This window comes from Palaemon carinicauda, chromosome 8, assembly GCF_036898095.1.
Source record: "Palaemon carinicauda isolate YSFRI2023 chromosome 8, ASM3689809v2, whole genome shotgun sequence".
Taxonomy (NCBI): domain Eukaryota; kingdom Metazoa; phylum Arthropoda; class Malacostraca; order Decapoda; family Palaemonidae; genus Palaemon; species Palaemon carinicauda.
The window spans coordinates 60,933,996-60,954,427 of NC_090732.1; the positions used below are offsets into that span (position 1 = coordinate 60,933,996).

Sequence of the window (20,432 nt, forward strand, 5' to 3'; positions counted from 1 at the left end):
GGGCAGCATCCAAGACTGAGTGTTTGCAAGCTTCCCTACAGGTGATCCAGTTCCTAGAACATCTAGGCTTCAAGATCAACAGAAAAAAGTCTCAGCTTTCTCCATCTCAAAAGTTCCAGTGGTTGGGAATCCACTGGGACCTAGTGTCACACCAACTCTCCATCCCTGCGAAGAAGAGGAAGGAGATAGCAGGTTCTGTCAAGAGACTTCTGGATTCCGAAAGAATATCAAGACGCGAACAGGAGAGAATGCTGGGTTCTCTCCAGTTTGCTTCAGTAACAGACCCAGTGCTAAGAGCACAGCTAAAGGATGCAACCGGAGTTTGGAGAAATTATGCATCAAACGCGCGAAGAGATCTGATAAGGCCAGTACCGCCTCGTCTACGTACGCTTCTCAGGCCTTGGTCCCAAGTCAAGCAACTAAAGAAGATGGTGCTCCTCCAGCCACCTCCCCCCTCTATGACTATTCACACAGACGCCTCGAAGGAGGGATGGGGAGGTCATTCTCATCGGAAGAAGGCCCAAGGAACCTGGTCCAATCTATTCAAGACATTTCACATAAACTTTCTGGAAGCTATGGCAGTACTCCTTACCTTGAAGAAAGTCTCCTTTCGCCGCTCGATCCACATAAGGTTGGTACTAGACAGCGAGGTGATAGTGAGATGCTTGAATCGACAAGGATCGAGGTCACCGTCACTCAACCAAGTGATGTTGGCCATCTTTCGGCTAGCGGAAAAGAAGAAATGGTACCTGTCAACAGTTCACCTTCAAGGAGTCCGCAACGTGACAGCGGACGCTCTATCCAGGTTCACACCGATAGAGTCGGAATGGTCCCTAGACGCAGGATCGTTCTCCTTCATCTTGAGTCAAGTCCCGGAACTGCAGATAGATCTCTTTGCGACGAAAGACAACAAGAAGTTACCTCTTTACGTGTCCCTGTACGAGGATCCCTTAGCGGAAGCAGTGGACGCGATGTCCCTCGACTGGAACAGATGGTCCAGGATTTACCTGTTCCCTCCTCACAACCTTCTATTGAGGGTCCTCGACAAACTTAGATCTTTCAAGGGAGTAGCGGCAATAGTGGCTCACAAGTGGCCAAACAGCGTATGGTTCCCTCTGGCATTAGAACTACGGCTGAAGTGTCTACCGCTACCAGATCCAGTCTTGACCCAGCGAGTTCAGAAGTCGACTGTCTGCGCTTCATCTCTGAAAACCCGGAACCTGCAGCTCATGATTTTCTCTCCTTAGCAGTGAGAAAACGTTTCGGGATCTCGAAAGACAGTATAGACTTTCTAGAGGAATATAAGTGCAAATCCACCAGAAGACAATATGAGTCATCATGGAGGAAATGGGTGGCCTTTGTCAAGGCGAAGAATCCACAAAAGATCTCGACGGACTTCTGCTTATCTTTCTTCATCCATCTCCATGGTCAAGGCTTAGCAGCCAACACAATATCAACGTGTAAATCTGCTTTGACAAGACCCATTTTATATGCCTTCCAGGTCGACCTCTCTAACGACATTTTTAACAAAATTCCGAAGGCCTGTGCTAGGCTCAGACCATCAGCACCTCCGAAGCCCATTTCATGGTCTCTGGATAAAGTTCTTCATTTCGCTTCGCTGATGAACAATGAGGAGTGTGCTTTAAAGGATTTGACCCAAAAAGTTATTTTTCTGTTTGCACTCGCGTCGGGGGCCAGGGTTAGTGAAATAGTAGCCCTCTCGAGAGAGGAAGGTCGCGTACAGTTCTTGGATGGGGTAGAACTGAACCTGTTTCCGGATCCTACGTTTCTCGCCAAGAACGAGCTGCCCGCCAACAGGTGGGGTCCCTGGAGAATCTGCCCTCTGAAAGAAGATGCATCTCTATGTCCAGTGGAATGCCTAAAGGTCTATCTTCGTAGAACTTCAGACTTTAGGGGAGGTAAACTGTTCAGGGGAGAAACATCAGGCTCAAATTTATCTCTGAAACAACTAAGGGCAAAAATCACCTATTTTACTCGCAGAGCGGATCCAGACATTACACCCGCAGGTCACGATCCGAGGAAAGTTGCCTCATCCTTAAATTTCTTCAATAGTATGGCTTTCGAACATCTTCGCTCATACACTGGCTGGAAGTCTTCCAGAGTTTTCTTTCGTCATTATGCGAAGCAAGTGGAGCCACTGAAGAGGTCTGTGGTAGCAGTGGGTAGTGTCGTTAAACCTGCTGTTTAACTCTGCGAGGAACAGTGGATTTAATTGGGACGATTAATTCTGGGGTGGGTGTGTAGTTACGGACTGTTCTACAGACTAAGTGTTAGGGCACTAGGGTGCCTACATTGACTGTTCCATATACAAAGGTGAACCTAGCATAAGTGCAGACATGTGTGCCAAGCGTTTCCAACGCTAATGTGACTGAATAGTAATACAGACTTTTATGATTTTGATACCTCGGTATTTTAAAAGTGGCGCTAATGTTTTTTCTTTCAGATAAACAAATTCTTTTGTTTACTATGATGATTATGCTTATTTGTTGGTTATCCTCCTCTTATATATGTATAATTGTTGTTTAACCTGTTTTATTTTTTATTGATTGTCAATAAACTAGTTCTTGTGAACCTTGCGTCTCTTTCGCCTGTGTAATTTTACTAGAAATGGTTTAGCATTACGTTTACTATGTATACTTTATCATGGATAATTCTAATAGATTGTTCCTTTATGCAAGCATCTTTCATTGGTTTATGCTTTCCCCTAGCGGGAGGACTTCATGCCCTAAGGGGACGGTAGCGGATGTGCAAGTTTTCCTCCTACCCGGATATAAACCTTTGTCCAATCCAGTAATCGAACGGGGAACTGGTCGGTATTTCATATCGACTCAGTGGTTTTTTTACAAACTATGCTTTACATGATATAGAGTGAGACCACTATATTGACTTGTCTGTTATTCATACATAGTTATATGTACTCTTCGAGACTTTTCCAGAGTCTAGTACGACTCTTCCCTGTAGGGGGCAGAAAGCACTAACATAGTCTATGGTTAGATGAAAAGATGTATGACGGTAACATCTTAGGTCTCTAGGTCTAGTTTGACCGGGAAATACCTTCTTGAGAGTACGGCACGTTTTGAGAATCCACAGATACAGTAATGCTCTGGTATACTTCCATCAGGACGACATGGCTATTTTTGGGTGAGATGGCCATGTCGTCCTGATGGACCCGCCCTTCCTTTTTTCTCTAAAAAGGGCTATAAGACCCCTCCCTACATACAGTATCTGTAGCACCTCGTGTATCGCTACAAGGAATACAGATGGCGCTGTCGGCGGCGCAATGCACGCATACGAAACGAGAGAGGAGAGGTACCTTGCGAGCGGCTCTCCTTTCTTTCTCGTTTTTTCGTTTTCTTGCCACTTGACCCCTTCAAAGTTTTAATTCTGTTCGGGGTGCAGATTGCTATGTGGCGTGTCAAGAATACGTCCTCTGATATTTCGCGATATCCCTGGTTCATTTATTTAGGGATATTCGCTCCAGGAGTTAGAATTCTGGGTACCTTAAGGTAAATTCTCTGGGAATATCACCGTAGTCAAATATACCCAAGGAAGCTACCCTATAGGAACTTCCATCAGGACGACATGGCCATCTCACCCAAAATTAGATTTTTCGCTTCGCTCAAAATCCGTTTTTCAGGATTTTGATGTTTCTCCTTGGTTAACAACGCTCCTGTATAATCTAACCCCGTAATGCTAAAGGGATGTTTTCTCTGCACCCGAAATTCTGGCAATGGTGGAGCAATATTTACACGGTAGGGTCTCCCTTGTGTTTTCTTACAGATTATACAATGATGAATTACACTTTTGGATAATTGGCGAATCTGTGGGACCCAGTATTCCTTTCTCACACTTGCCACGGTTGCATTTACTCCCATGTGAGCTTCTAAACAGTGATGCTCCCTTACTATCAATTTTGTGAGAAAACAACTTTTCGGCAGTAAGATGGGAAATTTTATTTCCGCCGCCTGTGCGACATGTTCCAATCTTCCTCAGCATCTTATAATACCTTCTTCCAAAAAGAGATTCAATTGTACTAATAAGGTCAATTTTGAAACTTTACCCCATTTTTTCAAAGCTTTATATTCTTCCGGAAAGTATTCCTTTTGCAAGAGGATAATCATTTTATTTTTAGCTTGTTGAAGCTCTTCCAGAGTTAAACTTCCAATTTTTCTACGGCCAGTTGATTTGCAATTGTGAATAAATCGCCTTATCCAAGCTATAGTTTTACAAAATTTATCCACTCTACTAAATCTTTCCCAGTTCAGCAGATGGGTTTTTTCACTGTTCCCTACAAGATGAACTTGAATAACTTCATCCTGTGCTTGTGCTTCTTTCACCCATGTCCTGTCAATAGGATAGGTGTGGTTTTCTGATTTTAACCATGGAGGTCCTTCCCACCAAAAGGAGTTATTTCTTACTTCTTCTGTCCTTTTTCCTCTAGTAATCCAGTCACTAGGGTTTTCTGAAGATGGGACGTAAGAAAAGACTATCCCCGCAGTTATAGATTTAATTTCCAATACTCTATTTTTCACAAATACTGGGAAATTATTCTTTGTCATTAACCATCCCAGGGCAACTTTACTATCAGACCAAATTATTATTTTCTCAAATTTATTTTCTTCAAAAGTTTCAACTATAAATTCACACAATCTTGCACCTAACAACAAAGCCATTAATTCTAATTTAGGTACAGTCAACTCTTTAATGGGTGCTACTCTACCCTTTGCCATAATCAGAGATGAAGTTTTACCACTTGCCCGATAGGCCACACAACCCTAAGCTGTTATGCTAGCATCACAGAAAATGTGGAGATAATCCGCTTTCTCCAGATTAGTGCCTCTGGAGAAGGAAATACTGAGACTTTTCTCTAAGTCTTTGGACAACTCATTCCACTGCTCTAATAAAGGAACTGAAAGTAGATCATCCCATTTCAACTGCTGTTTCCACAAATCCTGTAAGAATATTCTAGCTCGTATCGTAATAGGGATAAGCATTCCTAAAGGATCATAAATTTGGGCAATTGCACTTAGAATTTCACTATTTGTTTGACCGGTCTTAAGATGATTAGGTGTTATTGTTAGTTCATCATTGGAGATGTTCCAATTTAGGCCTAAGACTTTATAGGTTTGTTTCTCTTCTGATTTTATGCGATAGGCATCCGCGACAGTATTCAAAAGATCACTATTACTAGTCCATTCCTTTAAATACAAGTGCGCCTGTGCAAATATTTTGTTTGCGCCAAAAAATAAGTTTATCAATTCATCTTCACTGTTGGAGGTAAATTGAAGGTTGTCCACGTATAATCCCCTCTTCATCATATACACCATCTCAGTACAGCTCGTATCTTTTCTAACAGCTGCCAGATGTGATTTAATAGTGGCATTCAACAGAAACGGAGAACACGTAGCACCAAACAATACCACCCTAAACCTATATATGATTAACTCACTATTTGGATCCGTTGGGTCTTGCAATCACAAAAACCGTGTGTAATTGCGGTCTTCTTCTCTCAATTGCACCATAAGAAACGCTTTTTCTATATCACTAATACAGGCATAGTTGTTAGTCCTGAACTGCAATAAGACTTTGAACAAATCTGCCGTAATATGTGGTCCAGTCCACAGACAGTCGTTAAGGCTCAATCCATTTTTACCTTGTCTCCAGGAACTGTCAAAAACTATTCTGATTGGAGTGGTGGCACTATCTTTCTGTACACTATGATGTGCTTGATAATGACAATTTTCAACCACATTGTTTTTATCTACCCTTTCAATGAACCCCCTATCCTCCTGATCCTTCAGGATTTTTTGATAGTGGTTCAGGTAGGCTTCATCTTTCTGAAACATTGCACATTGTTGTTTAACCCAGCCCAACGCCATGCCAAAATTGAATGGAAGCCTTGGCTTATTAGACTTCCATGGTAAGGCCATTACAGAATATACAATGGTACTTTCAAAGTCTTCTAGAACCTTTCGATCATGTTCTTTCAATTTATTGCAGTCAATACCTACTTTATCTAAATTCCACAAAATATCCAAATCATTCCTTATGTCACTATCAAATTTATGAGTAGCTTCAATTATTTCCTCGTTAGTTGCTAGCTTTAACACAGTTACCTGGGTTTCCTGCATTGGAGGGGCATTACAGGACCCTGTCACAACATATCCAAATATGGTAGGTAACAATATCAATTTCCCAGTTTTTCTGAATCCGGGGTGTAATATGTTATAGACATTATCAACACCTACCAACATATCAATGGGTGCTTGCTTGTCCACAGGCAGATCGAAATCTTTGTCTGCCAGACAAATTTTGGTTTTACACAACGTTTTCAAATTTCTTTTAACGTTGAATTTCTTAGTATATTCTGGTACCTCATCTACCACAATACAATCCATAATAATCAATCTACCCTTATAAGGTATGGAAACACTCACCGTCTCATACTTGTTCACAGGTTTACTTGTCAAATAACCCCTTAAGGCAATTTTTTCCATGCCTTTAGATTTATACTGTACGTCGTTTAGTGCTAACCTTCTGATAAAGGTTCTTTCCGCACAAGTGTCCAATAATCCACGAAGGCGTACCAAGTGTCTTCCTTTACCCTTCAACATAATTGTGGCTGTTGGTAAAATTGACCTCTGCTTGGATTTCTGACCCTGATCACTTACGGAAAGTGTTCCAACTTGCACGCCATTATTATTAGGTTTACTTGCTGATTTAGTTGTTGATTTACTTGGTTCGCTGGTTTGTTGTTTATCACATAATACATGATGATGTTTTAATCTGCATCAGTTCCCACAAATTTGCTTTTCACAATCTACACTAAAGTGCTTATTCGATGCACACACAAAACACAATCGTAAAAAACCAAGACGACTCAGTTTCTTATCCCTACTGGCATAAGTTTTACACTGTATCCACCAGTGTTCGCCTTAACACAACACACATTTTCTTGTTTTTTGAGAACTAAATTTATTCACATTTCCTTTACTCTTAGGTCTAACAGATTGTGATTGATTCACTGTGAGCGTAGATATTGTTGATAGAGTTCCAGGTTTATTTACATCCGCTGAGACGAAAGATCTTAGATTGTGAATTTCTTCTTCTAGATATTTCTTAAATGTGTCAAATACAAGCCAATCATGTCTGCATCTGCGTTTTACAGTTTCACTAAAACTCTTAGGCAACTTACCATGAAGCAAAATAGTGTAGAACTCATTCAACTCCAGGTTTTCACTCTCTAATGATCTGATCGAGCATTCAAAATTTGCTCTGAATGATTGCAATGATTCTGAATCAGGAGATGGAGACTCCATTTCTAGTAATCTTCTTACTAGAACTTGTTTGACCTCATCCTTTTTCCCATAAGTGGCTTGGAGAAGAGATATAGCTGGTGAATAATTCGCAGCTTCCAACTTAAATCCTGAAATCAATTTTAGAGCATCTCCTGTGAGCAAACTTTGCAGATATGAGTGTGAAAAATTTTTCTTCACTCTTCTTCTTCCAATCTCATTTTTAACTCTATTCTACTAATACTGTAGCTACCCCTTAAACGTTCTCTCTTACATTCAATTTTCTTTAACGAAACATAGGGAGGACTAATCTAAACTTAAACGTGTTGACAGTGGCGCACGCCATGCTCGTGACGTCACAGCGTAGATACGCACAACAGAGGGCCTTAGTGTAACCCCGGCGTATGTTGGTTTTTTCCTTAACTACATGGGTCGAGATTAAATTCCTAAACTGCCTTTTTTTATATAAATTTCAATATTGCTGAATTAATGCATCTTATATTTCTCAATACCAATTAAGGTTTGTTAATTTTAAGATGTATGCCCATCGCACTAGCCCATTGCTAATTAATCATTTAAAATATTATTTTTTAGCAAGCCAGAATAGGTAGGATTGTTGTATATATAAACTCCCTTAGAGCAGCAAGATTTCTCTAAAGTATTTAGTACCAAATCCTGCCTCCTCTGCACTCCTTGCAACAATATATTGCCCTGTCCTGAAGTCCCGATATGGCACCCCCAATGGATTAACGTGCGCATCATGGCCATCAACTGTCTAGAAAGGTGAAGCCAGGTGATATCTTCGACCTTAGTGTCGAGCCCATTCGACGAGAAACCGCCCTGGCCTACTGACCTGCCTGGTCAGTGAGCCTGTGCACCTCTGGCTCACCCCCTCTCCCCAAAACGTGACTCACCAAGGAGTCCTGTGGCTGCCGGCTGGAGACAGTGAAGGGGTGGAACCTGGGAACCATATTACCACAAAAAAGGATTCTTGGGGTGGGCCAGAAAAGAGTGCAAAGTGCAACCAGGTCAACAGCTATCACGGGCATAGGACTAATCTTCAAAGGAGTGCAGGTACTACATCAATGGCCATAGTTATTCCCCCATTTTTTCTTAGCTTAGACTAATTTTAACTTGCTTAGAATAACTGGTTTTTACACTATTCGGACTGTGTGTGGTGGGAGTGCGTGTATATATTTTTTCTATACAATTTTTTGCCTTTTGAGACTAATACAGTCTCTGGGTCACATGGGCCACGTGTCCGACCCAATTTTGATTATTAATTATTGTAGACCACGCGTCTAATCAACTATTTTTCATTATTTGAATTGCATTTATTTTGATACCACTTTTTGAGTTGTTAAGATGTCCGTTTTCTTTTAATGTAAATTTGTGAAATAAATCAATTTTAGGTTAATTAAACCTCCTTAGTATTTTTGCTCCCTCATTTATTTAATGTTTAAACTGGGAATATTTGAAGAGTAAACCTAAGTAAGTTTATAGGTGGTAATAGCGAGGAACTTTGTATTTAATATATCTGCTTCGAGGGTAAAGATCCTTATCTTTAAACTTTTAAACTACTTTACATCACTGCTCCCATTTTGGATTTTGTCTAATTACATTAACGTAAAATACCTGTCCAGCATCTCATTGGGGTAGCTGGGACGGAGTCGGAACAGAGCCTGAGAATGAGATGACTATAGACCTGAAAAAGCTAGAGTAGGCCGTAAACTATTTCTTATTCTACGTGTGGAGTTCTCCGGCCTCTGGACAGTAAATTTCCCCCTTTTGTATTTAAGAGTGATGGTTAGTGAATTGTGACAGTAAAGTAAAGTATTAGCAGGGCGTTTGTGCCCCGAGAGTAAGTGCTCATTATCCTCCCCTGTTGAACTTTATGTAACCGTCATAAGGAGACTTTCCTGGACTAAGTTCCCACTCAGAACATAAAAAAATTCTCCACACGAGTGGTCCTTCGAACCGGATTCTTTTACCTTCGACTTGTGAAGCATTAACGTAATTAATCAGCTTGATTAAGCATATAGTAACTCGCTATATCACTTACCCACACGCACACAGCCAGTTTGTCGAATGTGTAATGCCCAGACTTTAATTGGGAAGAGAAATTTGTAATCATTATGATGTTTTTGTATCGACCATGTGTTTAAGGAAAGAACTACGTAACCAGGTTAATTTGTTGCTAGAATGTTCTCTTCAGAATGACTAGAATTTGTCGTAGGAACTTCGCTTTGTCTCAGATCCGTTCACCCACGTGTTGTGGCGGAATCCACTTATACCAGAAAGTTCTAAGCTACTTGAACTAAGGTTTTTGTTGTTCAGACGCCCGAGTTTACTGCTCAGCTAGAGCGCCGGTGTGCTCGTTCTGTCAACTCATTTTGCCAATTTAGCATCTAATTTGTAACATTTTGTACCTTGGTCTACCTTCCTTTGTGTCGTTCACCTTCCCTAACCAACCTTAACTTTTCTAACTAACGTTCCCGTATACCTAGCAAGTGTCCTTGTCCTAAAGAGCGAATTGGCGTAACATAATTTTAAAGTCTTCTTACAAGTAACGTAGAAACTTAACACCAAGTCCGTTTCATTCCACGTGTTTGTTCCGAGATGGCGGATCTTGTTTACAGCCCAAACTAAGGGTGCGTAATTGTTTTCTACCATAAGTAAGTTACTACTACTAGTTCATTTAATGTCCTTTAGCGAGGATATTTGTGTTTTACCTCCGCGTGAGGGAAAATTTATATTTGTTTAGCCTCCACGAGAGTGCACTTTAAAGTCATTGCCTTGTGCGCCTATTTACATTTTGAATAGATCAGTGGTCGCCTTAGTGCGCCCGTAATTGTGAAATCGTCACAACAGTGTCAGCCTCGACATGTTATTTTAACTTTTAACTTGAATCTTTGCATTCATAAGCCCATGTGCTTTCTAATATGTTTACTTTCAAGTAACTTAATTCAATCATTATCGCCTCATGCGTAAATAATTCTGTTTAGTGAAGTCTGCAGTCACGTGACCTGGTCATCGTCTGCTTTGTTGGACCCGGTCACTTTGAATTTTAAAGTAATTTCATGATTTATATGTTTTTCATCATTTAACCATTTTCCTCCCATCATGAGTAAATTTAAATGTCCAATTATCAAGCTTGTAAATTTGTAACGTTTCATTTTCACCTTCCTTTGGAAATTCAGATTTACCCTTTGTTTTGCTTTTACGAATCCGTTCATCAAAACGTGGTCAATCCAAGATGGCGGACTTCATGCTTAACGTAAACAACCCTCCACCGCCTAAGGCGGAAACGCTTAGCCCCGAGGAGATTAACGCTAGGCTTAAGGAACAGGAATTAACATTCACCTTTGTTTGTGAGGACGCAGACCTAGCACTTCATGCTCTCGCTTCTGTAGATTTTCTCAGCATGGGTCCAGAAACCGTAAATAATTTCAAAACCCTTATTGGTAAAGTAAAAGACGAACTTTGTGATTACAAGAATTTTTGGAGACGTCATTACGACCATCCTATTGTCAAATTAAATTATCCCGTGCTTGCTGCTTGTTCAAGTAAAGTTGAAATTGCTTTTAATAGCCTAATGGCTCATCCTAATTTAACTATCAAACCTAATCAATCTAATTCTTCTTCAAGAGCGACACCTTCAGTGACACGTCCCTTTGTGAATGCCATTAACGTTCCCCTAATTGATCCTTCTAATGTCTCGGCAGTCAAGCCCAATGTTCATGATTTTGTATCAATTCCCCAACCTGTAAAATCTTCAAATTTTAATACTATGTTGCCAACACGGCACACAATTAGTAATTTTGTGTCAATCCCACGTGCTCCGTCCTCATTTCCTAACCTTAAGCCACCAGCGTTTGATCACCCTCAACCCCCTTTGTCTTTGCCGCCAGTGACAGTCCGTCCCGGAGGAAATACCATTCATTGTCTTGTTATGGACCCCCCAAGTGGTAGCGCAGATACCACACAACTTAACCGTGTGCATGATGGCCAGCAGAGGCCTGTAACGGTAAACTCGTTCATTAAACTCGTACCATCCCACGGACCAGTGCTCACGTTGCCTGACTGTCCAGTTCTTAAGCCCGTAACATCCGCTCCAACCCGTGTTGACGCTAAAATATCCACGTCAAAATCTGAAACCCGCTCTCAGAACGAGCCGCGTGATCGAAACCTAAAGACCCCAGCAGTCATAAAGGGTCCCTTTGCACTGACGGCGGATTTAGCGAAGGTCACACATGTAGACCTAGCACCGGAGCTTAGAGCCTGTTTACAAGTAACTTTGCTTAAGGATAACGGTACATTGAACACCATTTATTATTTTCATTCAGTTTTATATGGCGCAACTGCAAGCCTTTATTATTTTTGCCAAGTCATTCAGCAGCATTTTTTCGGTCAATCCCATGCTTTAACTTTAAAACGTAAATTTAATTTTTGCCTTGACAATTTGTCATTTTACTATAATCCCCCTGACATCCTTAATGCTCCCCTTGCAAACGTTTTTCTTAAAACCGACATCCAAGACTTTCCCAGTCAGAAATACGATGTCCCCATAGACCTAGTTCGTCTCGATTTATCATTCAGGCTAGCGTCAAGCAACTTTTCACCTTTAAACGCCGAGAAGGAAGTAACTTTTCTCCTTTTGTCAGGCGATGAATACAAAGTTTTCATTACGCCAGTAATTCTCTTCATAAAATCATTTCATGTAAAACGTTGGGTATCAGACCGGCATTGGGATTCACCCCCATAATTTTTAATTAATCATTGGCTGGACTTGTTGCTGAATTCGATCGTTATTGGCTCACGTTTTCTTTGCTCTATCCGTACCCCTAGGGTGGGAAGAATTGAGTATTTTTAATCGTTTAATTACCATTACATCGTACGCTTAAAGTTAACACTGATTGTTTACTTATCTTAACGCTTGCCTGTGGGTTCAATTTTCCTTAAATTCACGTGAAAGCATAACTTTTAACTCGATTGATTTTGATTAGCGCCAACAGCGTTTTGTTAACTTTAAACGGACGTTGATGTGAAGAACAACTTCACTCTTCATTAATCCAGTAAGTTTATCTCGCTCATACTAACAAGTAGTTGAATCACATTTGCCGGAACTAACCCCTCTCCCTTTTTTCTCCACTTTATCCCCAGGGTTCGAAGAATTTTCTTCATTCTTCTTCTTCCAATCTCATTTTTAACTCTCTTCTACTAATACTGTAGCTACCCCTTAAACGTTCTCTCTTACATTCAATTTTCTTTAACGAAACATAGGGAGGACTAATCTAAACTTAAACGTGTTGACAGTGGCGCACGCCATGCTCGTGACATCACAGCGTAGATACGCACAACAGAGGGCCTTAGTGTAACCCCGGCGTATGTTGGTTCTTTCCTTAACTACATGGGTCGAGATTAAATTCCTAAACTGTATTTTTTATATAAATTTCAATATTGCTGAATTAATGCATCTTATATTTCTCAATACCAATTAAGGTTTGTTAATTTTAAGATGTATGCCCATCGCACCAGCCCATTGCTAATTAATCATTTAAAATATTATTTTTTAGCAAGCCAGAATAGGTAGGATTGTTGTATATATAAACTCCCTTAGAGCAGCAAGATTTCTCTAAAGTATTTAGTACAAAATCCTGCCTCCTCTGCACTCCTTGCAACAATATATTGCCCTGTCCTGAAGTCCCGATATGGCACCCCCAATGGATTAACGTGCGCATCATGGCCGTCAACTGTCTGGAAAGGTGAAGCCAGGTGATATCTTCGACCTTAGTGTCGAGCCCATTCGACGAGAAGCCGCCCTGGCCTACTGACCTGCCTGGTCAGTGAGCCTGTGCACCTCTGGCTCACCCCCTCTCCCCAAAACGTGACTCACCAAGGAGTCCTGTGGCTGCCGGCTGGAGACAGTGAAGGAGTGGAACCTGGGAACCATATTACCACAAAAAAGGATTCTTGGGGTGGGCCAGAAAAGAGTGCAAAGTGCAACCAGGTCAACAGCTATCACGGGCATAGGACTAATCTTCAAAGGAGTGCAGGTACTACATCAATGGCCATAGTTATTCCCCCATTTTTTCTTAGCTTAGACTAATTTTAACTTGCTTAGAATAACTGGTTTTTACACTATTCGGACTGTATGCGGTGGGAGTGCGTGTATATATTTTTTCTATACAATTTTTTGCCTTTTGAGACTAACACAGTCTCTGGGTCACATGGGCCACGTGTCCGACCCAATTTTGATTATTAATTATTGTAGACCACGCGTCTAATCAACTATTTTTCATTATTTGAATTGCATTTATTTTGATACCATTTTTCGTGTTGTTAAGATGTCCGTTTTCTTTTAATGTAAATTTGTGAAATAAATCAATTTTAGGTTAATTAAACCTCCTTAGTATTTTTGCTCCCTCATTTATTTAATGTTTAAACTGGGAATATTTGAAGAGTAAACCTAAGTAAGTTTATAGGTGGTAACAGCGAGGAACTTTGTATTTAATATATCTGCTTCGAGGGTAAAGATCCTTATCTTTAAACTTTTAAACTACTTTACATCACTGCTCCCATTTTGGATTTTGTCTAATTACATTAACGTAAAATACCTGTCCAGCATCTCATTGGGGTAGCTGGGACGGAGTCGGAACAGAGCCTGAGAATGAGATGACTATAGACCTGAAAAAGCTAGAGTAGGCCGTAAATTATTTCTTATTCTACGTGTGGAGTTCTTCAGCCTCTGGACAGTAAATTTCCCCCTTTTGTATTTAAGAGTGATGGTTAGTGAATTGTGACAGTAAAGTAAAGTATTAGCAGGGCGTTTGTGCCCCGAGAGTAAGTGCTCATTATCCTCCCCTGTTGAACTTTATGTAACTGTCATAAGGAGACTTTCCCGGACCAAGTTCTCACTCAGAACATAAAAAAATTCTCCACAATGAGAATTTCTGAATTAGTTCTAAATCCCCTCGCTGGTGTACCGACACATTGTACAATTCCCAAAAGGAATTCCACTCCAACACATCTCCAGTAAAATGTGGGAGATCCAATTTTGGCAATCTAACATTAGTCGTAGGTGTGGTCGGAGGATTTCCAGAAGAACCGCTTCCTGATATCGCTGTGATGGCATTGATCAACTTATACCAGTGTTCCCCAATTACTACTTCATTCTCTGCTTGCTCTTCCACCTCTTTCATTCGATCTTCTTTAGTGGTTAAAGCTAATATCTTTTCATTCAGGTCGTGCACAGTCTTCATTTGTTTCATAATTAAATATTTAATTGAAGACAATGTATTGACATTACCTGCAGCAATAGCAGAGTCTATCCTATTTATCCATTTGATGATTACACCCTTGTAACCACCTCGTGACCTCACCAAAGCTTCTTTATCTGTCATTTTTCCAATGATAATTATCAAACCAGCTAAAACCAATATGAATTTTCAAATTTTCAGCAATTTCAACAAACAACTGTTTATGTAGAATATAGCCTACAATTTCAACAATTTTTTATGTATAACCACCCCATTAAATGCAATGAATTGACACACTTCAAGAGAAATTCAGTTCAAAACTTATCACCATAATTATATACAACTTATATCAAATGCAATGTAAGATGCGTAGTCACTCATCCCCACCCCACTTGGTCCACTTGTGCTATTACCATTCTCTTGAATCAGCATCACTGCTGACTCTATCATATATTCTTCTCGCTAGTGTTTCAGAGGCTTCTTGAGTTAAATAAACTCCATCATGGCCTAGATCCTTTTCAGTGAGACCATTATTAATGATATAAAAACCGGTTGACTTACGTAACCTTTGGCTCAACCTATTTCGATTTTTTCGATATTCGTTATAGGTAACATATCCCAGGCTTGCACGGGGTTCCACAGTAACGATATAGACTATCTTCACTCCGTCCACATTGGAGATATCATTTACCAGATCTATGATATTATTTCTAATATCATTTGTTGATTCAATATCTTCACTATCTATATCATAACTTCCTACAAAAAGCACAACTGCCTCTGCTTCACACCCCTTTACTTCTTCAGATGTGATTGAGTACCTGCAAGTAAGATATGTTTTCCCATGGCGGGCAGGTGCCAAGTGAGTGTGCCGGTTGCAGAGAGCAACCGTGTCAGTCTGTATCTGAGGACGCATTAAACCACATGTCCCCACCATCGTGTGTCTCTTGTCCTACCTTGACATCCAATAAGATGTGATATCATAACAAGTAGCACCACCTATTGAGTGTGTTATAAAATAAAAGGTTTCCTCCTCTTCATTTATTTCATCAAAGGTACTTTCCATTTTCTTTACCCGAGTATGTCCTAGGACCAGCACTATGCGTTTTTCTGTTTTTTCATTTTCATTATCTGACATTTCTACGTCTGATATTTCTATGTCCGACATTGTTAATAATTCACTAAACTGTTCACTATAGGAGAAAAATAGACCAAGTAGGGGTGGATGAAGGAACTACCTAATAACTACTTAGTGCATTATGTACATTATTTTCAACAACTCAACTATATTAAATTCTTTCCCATAGAGTTTTCGTTTTAAACAACTTCAACTTAGCTGCTCGGTCATTAACAAGATGGCCGCCTGTGCGACAACGTTATTCTTAATTAATGCCGAGACTAGTTTTACCCATCAATGGATACCCGATCATTGACAAAATGGCCGCCTTGTGCGACAACGATATTATCAATGTCGGCGCAAACTCACTAACACACAACTCGAAAATTTCACCATAGGAAAAAATCAATTTATAAACTTTACTTTCAACTATTAGCGAATTGCCGAGACTCAGCCACTTAACAAAATTATTATTTCCACTTTAAATTATTTTTCAATAAAAATCACAACTAATGGAAAATAATTTTCATACTTAATGTATTTTATTAGTGGCAACAATTAACACTGATCAATTCAAAATTTGTAACGCATATAAAATTTTCAATCACCTCATATGATTCACGACAAAAATACAGCGTCAACGGTTTTCTAAATTGCCAATACCACGGTCCAGATATACCAGGTCAGCCAGACAGCGTACCGATTTTAAGCCTCTTCTGCGCACCTACGTCATCTGAGGGGGCTTAGTGTTGGCGAGACCCATTAAGAACGTAGATCTATCACACAGTCAATGTAAATAAAACAACATTTTACCTTTGGAAAATATTTTACTAAGTTACAACTTTAATTTTTTTTTCTTAGGGCCTCCCTGCATGGTTGTCCTTGAGGTTTTCTATACTTTATCAAATTATTAAGATATTGCATTCGAAAATATACCGATATCTTAACAAAAAAAGCAATAACATCGTCAGGAACTTCAATACCAGACTGTTTTAATTCTAAATAAAGCTTTTTAAAACATTTTTTTCCCTCCATGAGAGCTTCCCCGTGTACAGCATTAAAAATCTCCCGCATTATTAACTATAAAAAAAAAAACTGACTAGAAGGTGCATGTAATTCCCCCGATTAACACATGCTATCCAAGTATCATTCCTTAGCACTTCTTCAGTCTTATTTCCTAACTCAGGATATTTTACACAAAATTTCTTTACAATATATCCACCAATGTATTTAAGAGCTTCTTCCTCGATTACTCCAACAATATCTTTCTTTATTTCTTTATTTGCTCTCAAAAGGTCTTCTTCCTCGTCTAAAGCATCTTTCTCTAAATCAAAATCATACATGGAGGAAGAATTTATTATGTCGAACCAATCATTTATTAAAAGAATAAAATCAGATGTTTGATTCCAATTTCGACACTCCAACAGTCCCTTTTCCCCTAAATATTTTAATGAGTTGGCACATGATCTAGACAGTAATTGAGCTGCTAATTTAACGCGCTGTCTTTGTTGACCTGTTACAGTTAAATGCATTTCATTAATCTTATATGCAAGCCCATATTCTGTTTTAGTTTTATTAAGCATTTCCCGTATGCCATCATCTGAAATACTCTCCAGTCTTAAGGAAAAAACCCGAGTCAATAAAATTATTTCTAACTAATTTAATTAAATGTGGAACATCTGAGAAAACAAAAACTTCTCTTTCTGCCTTAGGATTTTTGAAAGAGATCCTATTTTCAAGAGGGTCAATGTTAAGGTGTTTCCACATACGGAGATTTGTAGAACCCATGTCATGCACAACTGCTACCACGGCATAACCTGCATTCTCTACCTTTGATATTATTTCTAATAGTACTTTATGCATGTCACCTTGATCGAACTGATAGTAAATTGGCTGTTTCCATTTGCCTATGAGACCTCGCAACATGGCCACCTGTACATTTCCATGTGGTTGTACAAGACATCTGCCCCTTTGTCGTAGCTCCATTCTTTCTTAATACTCATCTCATCAAATGGCAAAACACAATTTTTTTCTGAAGGGGTAAACGTTTCTGCTTTTGCTTTCAGCAGTGTTAACACTGATACGAGAATCCCCGGTTTGCAATAAAACTCTTTCACTCTCTCTTTGAGAGTGCTCTCACAAGGCAATGGATAACCCTTTTTGAGCCTCGGATATCTATAACACTTAGGACTTAAACTCCTAAGAGTAAAAGCGTTTGCAATATCATCACTACTCCACTCACAAACCTTTTTCTTGTTAATGATGGACTTAATCTGAGTTTTACTGAAAAAAGAACCCAATATTTTTTCGACTCTAACACTAACCTCACGTTCAATCAAAATAAATGCATTTTCATTTAGATAAGCAATTCTTTCCTTCAAGTAATAATTTTCTTCTTCAAGCTGCTTCATTTTCCCCTTTAAATGTTCAAACTCTTCTGTGCTACCAGATGAAAAGGAACTTGTCCCTGGCATAACTTCATAATTTTCTTGCCAATTTATATCATCAGCAGTTACCATCTGAGTATCAATTTCGGAAGAACGGTTAGCACTGGTTAATAGCTGCTTGACGATTTGTTGACGATTCCTATTTTCAACTCGTTCACTTCTTGAACTGACATCTGAGTGCATTGTACCTGAAACAATATCCTAAATATAAACACTGTGCTGCTACATGCTTATATTTGACTAATAATTCATTTGAACTAACCTTTGGGTACCACTGTAGAAACTGTTAGCTTGAATGTATTCACTGTTGTACATAAAACAACACTGCAAAAACTAATCTAGCAATATTAATCATTTATATCAACCCCTCACACACACACACACACACACACACATATATATATATATATATATATATATATATATATATATATATATATATATATATATATATATATATATATATATATATATACTGTGCGTGTGCGCGTGTATGTGTGATTTACCCATTAAACTGTTAAATAGTGTACTTACCACTTGGTATATAAAGACTAGGTACAGCATCCTCTTTAAGCAGCCGATGATTTCTAGGACTTTCAATACCTAGTAGCCTGGACTTCATGTCATCTTTGTAATCGCCTGGTTTAAAATGAATCGAACAAACAGTAGCATTCTGCACGGCAACATGCATGTATCCACTTGTCTATGTATGGTTTTTCTTTTGGAAAGCGATGGTATTTTATGTTTGAGCTTTTAGTTTTATCATGTCTATTATAACAGCCAAATACGGCGCAGTTACTTGGCATTATTAGTGACGGAATGAATGAATGAATAAAATGATAAAGAACACAGCGTCTCCTATTGTTTACGTTACCTCTATAGGTAGCTAACTAAGGCAACGGTCCTTTGTTTTGTTTACCCACGTGTGTGAGACAGGGAAGCGTGACGTCACAGTATGGGCGATTCACAGCTTGAGCTGCGCGTTGGCTGACCTGGTATATATAGAGTCCTTTCAATACACGTCATCAAACTTCCGGTCCGCCATCTTGGAGGGCATACAAAGACGCGTTCAGTGAATAGCTATGGTTGAACTGTTGAATATTTAGCCATTTCATCACATTCACATTCACACAATGCCCAGTTTTTGCGCTATTGTTGACTGTGGGAATCGAGGACGAAGAGATGACAAGATTTTCTACCGCATACCGGCAGTTATTCAGAATCAGGACAAAGATACAGAAGAATTATCCAAGTGCAGACGTGACTTGTGGTTGACCAGAATATCACGGGCTGATCTACGTGAATCCTCACTACCCTAAGCACGTATCTGTTCTGATCATTTCATATCAGGTCAGTCTCAGCTAGGCCCTAAAAGTATCATTATTCCTGTGTAAACATGCTATATCCGATCGCATGGGTGACTTCAAAAGTATCATCGTCAGTTCAGTGTGTAGTGTGTGTGGGGGAGGGGGCATCTCAATTTTTAAACATCAAAAGGGGCATCTCAGATTTACAAAACAAAAATTAAAAGCGCCCTTATTGGCTATATTAACAAAGGCTACTTACCTAGGTCTCTCTTTCGCCAAGGTGCTCATGCCTATATATAATTAAGTGTATATTTATATCTATTTTAATTTGTGTATTAAATTGTGCAGATATACAGGCCTATGTGATGAATAAACATTGATTATAAATAATAATAATATCTGAAAGCTGGTTTAATCCGAAGGGGTCTTCAGTTTATATATGAAACATCGAAAAAATAATTAAACTTGCGCATTTAATTGCAAGGAGGCAAAACGATCATCCAAGAGCATTACAATAGAGTTTGTCCATCATATGTTTATATGTATATAAGAAATTATAGCATTTGTAACCAAACACAAACACAATGGTTAGGCATGAACTGATAAAGATTTGACATAATAATGCAAAACTTTTACATACATTTTGACAATTAAAAATTATAATACACAAGGTTAGGCTAAATGATCAATATTAGCATTATAATTATAAACACTCTCTTCATCGGCCCAGTGTTTATCTAATTTTGGACTTAAAAGCATTAAAGGGAAAAACAACGAATTCTGGAAGCAGATTATTCAATGGAAATGTATGCCCACTCATGTTCTGGGTTGGCCGACAGTACCAAGTAGTTCACCATATCAATGTGTGAAATACTGGGAAAATCCTCAATATTTTGACTGAATGAATTCTGCATCTGGTATGGATCTAGGCCATCAATTAGATCGAGTTTCTGCTTGTAAAAACGCTTATCATCACCTGAAAATTG

The 20,432-nt window shown here is 39.2% G+C and overlaps 1 protein-coding gene across 1 annotated transcript; it reads right to left on the bottom strand.

The window, feature by feature from the left end:
• Nucleotides 1-5,495: 5,495 nt before the first annotated feature.
• Nucleotides 5,496-6,518, bottom strand: LOC137645254 (uncharacterized). Its single transcript, XM_068378075.1, has one exon. It carries the CDS (start codon nt 6,516-6,518, stop codon nt 5,496-5,498), a length of 1,023 nt encoding a protein of 340 aa, XP_068234176.1.
• Nucleotides 6,519-20,432: the final 13,914 nt, after the last annotated feature.